Below are 7,675 nucleotides of genomic sequence, written 5' to 3'. Positions count from 1 at the left end.
AAAAATATCACAAAAGTGGATTTTAGCCAAATATCGGTTCTAATTAACAAAAAATAGGAAAATTTTAAAACCAGAACACTTTCTAGGCAGTAAAAACAGTTCTCATTTAAGTTAACGAACATTATGTCATAAGTTCAAAGCTGTTTCAGCGGGGAAATTAAGCCCCTTGAGTCCAATTAAGCCCCTTTGGAAGTTAATTTGAGCCCAATTTGAGTTAATTAGAAAGATACTGAGTTTTTAAAGAACCGCAAAAGCTCGATACCACCCTCTTTCCAATTTTGATCTCATACGGTTTTTGTTTGATATCTTTGTTGTTAAAATCCAATACTATCCAATATTAACCCACATTCATAGTTGCGATGTTGCGCGGCCGCGCTTGTGAGCACTGATCATGGGCATTTGGAACTAAATTGTATTTTGTTTTGCTAATTTCAAATAGAATTTTCTTCTGCACCTGTTTAATCTATATGGTTTGTCTGAGCTTACGAGAAATTATATTTTTGATGGTTAAAGAATTGAATGAAAAGCGGCGCTGATAATTTGAACGTGCGTTTTACATTTTCAATTGAAGTACATTAATTCTCAACCGAACATTATGGCTATTATAGCACTGTTTTGTACATACATCAATCCATAACGGGGGATTACGTTTTCCACTACGCTTAATTCCATAAATAAGCACAAATTGAACAACAATACACTTGAAATCAATGTACGTAATTTCTGGAAAATAAATATCTGCACATTTTTTTTAGAAGTCAATCATTATACAGTTGCTTTATTTGTAACTTTTGTTTATTTGTTGATTTTTGATACAAAATTGTTGCTTATTTGTTTACTTTTCGTTAAAAGTCATGCCGAAGAAGCCGCATAAAGTGACAGAGGTCAAAGGTCATCAAAGTAAAGGTGGACGTCTTGAACTGGCACCCAATGGGACTCCGGAAACTGGAGCGAAGAAAATGGCCAGTGGGCTGCTGAACAGGTAAAATGACGAAATACGGTAACGTGCATAACTGATTAAAGGTGTCATATATAATAAACAAACAAGGGTATAGACTTGAAATTCATAAGGAAACAATGAAAATTGATACTTCAATGTACAGACTCAGATTAAACTCCAGCTCAGAGGACAAAGAAAAACAAATATAAGTATTTGTTCGTCTTTTTGAACAGGTAAAATCAAATCTATAAATCTGGGCTTAAATCTGGCCCGCCGAAAAATAGAAATAAAAATACTTTTTTTCATATTTTAATTCGAAGTTTCGTTTCTGATTTGATCAACTATTTTTCAGCTAGCTCAAAAATTGATTTGGACAAAATAAAAAATGATAAATGATATTTCAGCTAGAATGTAATGAACCTATTCGCTATTGGATAACAGTTTGAACACTTCAGTGAAAAGGCATATTCAAACCTAAATTCCCAAGTATTGCTAAATAATGTCAAAAAATATGTTGTCTGCAATCACCTTCAGCTCCTTTTATTTTGAATGTGTCAGTATCTCTAGTGTCAAAATCTAATCATGTGTCAAAATGTATTTTTCTAAGATCATCAATTATTTTATCGCTACATTGAAACATTTTTAATCTGAAAACTGATCATCAGGTTTAAAATTTATCTGTAAAATTACTGATGATTAAAAATTGAAGGCCTCCTAAAGTTCTCAGCAGTCTCTTGTCAGATGAATTTTCTCTCATCAACTCAGATGAGTATCTTGTCAACTAAAACTTGCCGGATTATATTAATGCTTATAACAATCAGCATTTTTTGGGATTTGCAATTTGTGAAAACTAAAAGGTTGTTTAGTCCTTCCATTCGCTGAGTATTGTGAATGTAATTTGGACGCAGTTTATCTTAATGTTCTAAACAAATAACTATTCTCAACTTGGCTGTAATTGTTTCTCTATGTTAGTTCTATGACTAGAATTTCAAAAAATCCCAATTCTCAAATATTCTCAAGGAAGTCCAATAGCTTGACAGAGATGTTGGTGTTTTGAGCTGTGAACTAATTATGTGTAGCGTTTAAAGAGCCTGACAGTAACCGTATAAAAAATTGAATTTTATCGACTTCCCGGAGGTTGGTGGAGGAGTAAATCCGCCCTGAATCAGTATAGACAATCTGTTTTTTTAGGATGGCCAGTATTCTGTTCATGTCTCAACTTACACGGGCCAGTCTTGACTTTTGTGTAAAATTCTTTGAATGAGAAATAATATGCTCAGCTTAACTCTCGCCAACAACGTTTGAGATATGTGCGATTCGAATTTTCGCGTGCGTACTTGAAACATTAAAGATGCGTAGCAACTTGTAACCACTAAGCTAAATGGGCCTTTTGGTGATTACCTAAAAACTAGGTTATATATAAATAGATTGTATACTACTATAGTAATTACCAGTTATATGTTACAAAAAGTATGACTTTACTCTGCTCAGACTTAATTTTGGGGTATGAGTAAATTTTAGACTGGGATAAGTTTAGTCTGTGCTAATTACATGACCATAGTATAATCATAATGAAGAAGAACTGCGCATAAGGACAATATTCTGGAAATGCAATGTTCCAGAACTGAATTAGGCGTTTACACTTGAAAAGTGCTATTCAGCGCTGAAATGCTCTGAGACTCAAGTCTTAACAAGGAGGCTTGGTAATTTGCGTTCGCACATTAAGTTCCGACCCCGCTCATCTACATCTTTCACTTACTTGTCTACCAAAAGAAGAAGAGATAAAAAGTGAACATATCAACATATCGTTCAACAAACTACTGAATGAATAAAAACAATCTACTTTAGAATGCCTATGAGACCTGTAACTACCATAATATGACTACAAGAAAAGACAGCGATAAAGATTGAATAGTTACAGATATTAATTACGACCAAAACTTGTTGTCCATTTTTTGAAAACCATTGATAACCAAATCAAAATGGCATCCAATAAAACTTATAACAAGTGGACAGGAAAGGAGCAACAGGGTAAAATTTAAAAAAACATTGTTTTTTTTTGGAAAAAATCAATTTCGAACTGATTCGAAACATTATGCATCAAAAGAAATCATTGAAAGATTTTTTATATCTCCATAGACAGCGATTCAGACCTTCCATTATTCAGGATATGTCATACAACTACAAAAAAAAACGACAAATAAAGGCAAAAAGAAAAAATTTGCACAAAAATATTTGCACGAAAACAATGTCCCAGCCAATTAATCGTTAAGTCGTTCACTAAAGCCTTAAAAAAACTTTGATTGCGTGTTTTTAATTGACAAAGTTTGTCAATCAAAAGACGCGCATTATTGTGATACTATGAAAAAAAAAACAAAAACCTAAAAAAGTAGGGGCCCAAATGCAAAAATCACGAATATTTTATGAAAACCGTTTGTACCAAGAACAAAGACCATTTGAGGAAAATAAAACTGTAATGAAGAAAAAATCTAATTTCTCTAGATAAATGATATGACTTGTCTATAGAGTTGCTAAGCTACAGGTTAACAGAAATAAGATTGGCAATTCTCAAGAATCTAGAGTCTTTTCCTAAAAAACAAAATATTTCATAATTCATAGCCGACCAAAACTTTCCACTGAAACAGTGGACAGTTTGTCTTGCAATTAGTTTGAAAACTAATTGCGCCTTATAATAGTGAGACTAAATCACAAGACTATAAAGTAAATTTAAATACAAGCTGAACAAAAAAAACAAACAACTTTACGAAACTACAGTGTTGAACCAATAAAGTTTATAAAATGTTAACAGCAGGAAAGAAAATCTTCATTTGCATCTCTTATAATCCTCATAAAACGACTATCACAAAATGGCAGCAAAAGGAACCACAACAAATGAAAAGTATCTAAATTTTACAAAATTCTTCTGAAACGAATTGTCTGAGCCCTGAAGACGTCAAAAACGTTTTAACAACAGAAAAATTATAGTTTGATTCAATAGAACGTTAAAAGAGCTCTAACTAATGAGGGCAAGTTACGAAAATGATTCGACCTTATAAAATACGAAAAAAAGCAAACCAGAACAAAAAGGGAAAAAATGAAAAATACTATAACTCTTTTTTTAGAAATTTAGTTTGAAAGTCAACCAAACCATTGCCTATTTACGGATATTAATTAATAATTTCAATTCTAAAATTTACAGTTGGGCACTGAGACCATTAATTACCCAATATTTGGTATACGACAACAATAATTAACAACAATTAGAGGGCGAAAATAAAAAACTCCAAATTCTGCAAGAGAACGGTGTCGTAGCCCTTAAAACCATATGTTATGAGAAGAATAAACATGTTCAGTTCTCAATTTTGTAGAGCATTTTTTATTTAGATTGTTAAATAATGAGAAAATTTACAAAAGAAACAAAAACAACAGCAAAAATGAGCAATTATGCACAAAAATCACGAAAGTTTTGTATGAAAGCTCGTAGTACCAGAAGCAAAAAAACTTTCTGTTAAAACAGTCATTCGCAAATTCTTTGTGTTCTATCACGAGTATGAGTTAACCTGTTTTCACTGAAAATAAGCAAAAGTTGACTAAATTAATATAAAAAATTGACAAGTTCCAAAATTCACTGAAATTCCCTAAAATGAATACATTCAATAACACAAGACTTTCGGCGTAATAAAAATTAAACGATTTAAAGTACGCCGAAAGTCGAAATAGTCGATAACCCAAAACATTTGGATCGGTTTGAAAGCTAAAAATTAAAAAGCAAGCAGCTCAACAACAGTTCACAACTTTGTGAAATTTTTTTTTTCAAATATTTATGACTTAATTAATCTTGTGATAAGTTATAGTATGGTGTGATAAAATTTTTTGTAGTTCTTTGAAATCAAAAATGCCATTTGAATGTCTGATTAAATTGTGGATATTCTGCCGTTTCAATAATGCTGTATCCCGATTCTTTTCCTTTTCATTTTGACGATTTGATTGGCTTAAAACATTCGACAGCATTCATTAATGCTTTGTCAAAGCCAGTAGAGGTAAAGGTTCCATTTGTAATAATTACTAAATAACTTAAGGTAAATCTTCATAAGTTAAGATAATTAAAAGCTACCTTATCTTTCCCTTAACTTAACTACGATTCAACTGTAAATTTACCTTAACTTACCTTAAGATTAGAGTATCTTTAAATGTTGAGGTAAAACGTACAGTAATGGTAGTTTACCCTAATCATTAAAGTGAAACGTTTAGGTAATTTTAGAGTAAGTTAGGATAAAGTTAAAATTTTTGTTGAGGTAGTGAGGTGCTAACTTTTTGGGTAAAATTGACGTAAAGTTAGGTTTAATTGAGGTAATTTAAGACGGATTTACCTGAACAGTTGATGTGAGTTAGGGTTTTTTTTTAAAAGTAAGGTTTTTTATAAGGTAATCAAACTTTATTTTATGTGTGCGCCCTGCTTTTAGAATACTCCTTTATTACTCTTTTCTGTAGAGGAAATAAGTTGGAGCTGGTGGCGGAAGAAGTGCAGGCGGAGGATGAGGGTGGAAAGCGGAATTGGACATCAGAAAGTGAGTGGGAGGAGCAAGAGAATGCCGAACCCAAATTCCGCTCTGAGGCAGACGCCATTCTCGAAGGTATATACCTTAATTTACGAAACTGATGACATGACGAGGTTGTGGTACAAAGTTGTCATTAGTGGTAAACAAATTTATTGCACGAACTGTCAAATTTCATTTCGGACGAAATTTCTAATACTTCAGGCAAAATATGAGTCACGGCTTCGACAGTTAAACTCCCGTTGTTATGATATTGACATTTAATTATTTAGACATGTCCTTGGCAAGTTCCACTTTAGGTCTTAAAATTTGTCTAACTTTTGAATAATTTAGGAATTTGTAAAGTAGATAAACAGGCAAGGTCTGATCTTTACTGATTTCTGCCTGAGTTGTCTTGTCACGTAAAACCTAACACTATCCTACAGTGACAGGCGGATTTGAACCTTGCAAAACTCTTGCGCGATGATCCAAAAATTTCTTTGAAAATTTTGCAAGATTTTTGTGCAAGAGATTTGCAAGATATAAATCTTGGTCAAGAAATTAAAAAAGCCTTTTAGGCGATGCCTTAGAAGTTGATAGTTTTTAGAACTCATGGAAAATAGACGCGAATAGACGCATAAATAATAGAGTTCAGGATTAACCGTCTAAAAGTTTTAACTTTGTATTCAGACATTGAGCAAAGAAAAGTAGCCAGACGGAACCGAGAGATCCAAGACAGACTAGACGAGATCAATGGGAGGATTGAGAAGACCCTGGGCAACTATGAGGTCATGGATGAGGAGTTATCAGGGGGAGGGGGAGGGTCAGGGGCCACCCAGTTTGTGAGAGACATGCAGGAACTGATGGAGATTGCAACTGATGCTGTCAAGAAACGAAAGGTCGAAGAAAATTCAAGACTCTTTTTTTTATCAATTTATCCGTTGGATACATGAAACGTTGGCGATGGTGAAACAAAATGATAGAACAGCTGCAACTCACTTACTTCTGAGGAAATGGACAGAAAAAACTCTGCTTTGAATTTTGTAGCTTAAAAACTTATAGAGAGTATCGTTTTGAACGCTCAAAACTTTTGATTGTAGCCATCAATTTAGTCTCACTGATTTTGCAAGGTTATATATTTTAAAATGACCAATTGAACTGTTATATTTTAATGACCACAATAAAAAGCTTTCAGCTTTCCAAACGATTGTCTCTAAAACTTTTTGAGTTCACCTTCCGTCGAAACTCTCCTTTCATCTTTTCTGTTAACTATTCTGGTTAGAGTTTAATCATAAGTTTTAATGTCAATATTTTATGTTTCAGTACATGCGTGAGGTATCAGTGTTTATCGTCGGATACACTTCTGCATGCGAACAGAGACTCAACCTGCTTGAACAACTCGAAGTGGTGAGATAGTCTTCGAATATAGAGTCAATAACACATTTTGCTTTCCCCTGTTGAAAATTTGATAAAAAAACATCCGAAATGATCGTGTTTGATTGGTACTTTTTAGGAAAAAACGGTCAAAGCCTTTACGTGTTTTCTGACTGGTTTGAGCGTTTTTGAACGTTTTTTGGATATAGGAAGTGATTGCTGTTGAGCGTTTTTTAAAACTAAAAAATCACCGTTTGTGACCGTTGTTTTTAGATGACCGTTTTTGAGCGTTTTTTATTTAGGAGAGGACCGTTTGTGAGCGTTTTTCATAAACGGAAGAAATGAACGTCTTTTAACCGTTTTTAGGAGTCACTTATTTTTAAAAGGGAATACCGTTTTTTAGGGAATGGCCGTTTTTGAGCGTTCCATAAACCTATGAAATGATCGTTAAAACTTTATACAGAGATTTTAAAAATCTATACAATGATAGTAAAAATTTATACGGAGAGATTTTTGAGCGCAAAACATGAAAGCTAAGAAAGTAATTTTGAGAGCAGCTAGACGAAATTTTGTTCTTCAAATATTAATAGGATGGGGAAACTCCTACGCTGGCCCTTAATATAGTGAATTTAGTCGTGATTTTTTTTGTAATAGCGATTCACAGCGGTGAAATCTTTTCACCACTCTCAACGCTTTCACCGCTATTATTACTTTTGCAAAAATTTTTTGAGCCCGTATGCATAATCAGTATTGGTGATTCTGAACGCGGACTTTTGTGTGGGTTGAAATCAATCATAAAAACTGTCAAAAAAGTGCAGAACGACAG

General features: G+C 33.2%; 1 protein-coding gene across 1 annotated transcript in view; it reads left to right on the top strand.

Moving 5' to 3' along the window:
• Nucleotides 1–460: 460 nt before the first annotated feature.
• The window catches only part of LOC142351616 (uncharacterized), a 117,690-nt gene continuing 110,475 nt past the window's right edge, over nucleotides 461–7,675 (top strand). Inside the window, exons 1-4 of the mRNA XM_075403754.1 lie at nucleotides 461–982; nucleotides 5,432–5,574; nucleotides 6,166–6,374; nucleotides 6,799–6,882. Coding sequence (XP_075259869.1) covers nucleotides 855–982; nucleotides 5,432–5,574; nucleotides 6,166–6,374; nucleotides 6,799–6,882 — 564 coding nt within the window. The 5' untranslated portion in view covers nucleotides 461–854. The remainder of the gene's footprint in view (nucleotides 983–5,431; nucleotides 5,575–6,165; nucleotides 6,375–6,798; nucleotides 6,883–7,675) is intronic.

Source organism: Convolutriloba macropyga, chromosome 13 (assembly GCF_964194025.1).
Source record: "Convolutriloba macropyga chromosome 13, txConMacr16.3, whole genome shotgun sequence".
NCBI classification, from domain to species: domain Eukaryota; kingdom Metazoa; phylum Xenacoelomorpha; order Acoela; family Convolutidae; genus Convolutriloba; species Convolutriloba macropyga.
Note: the sequence above shows the minus strand (reverse complement) of the source record. Positions and strands in the feature narration are given on the sequence as shown.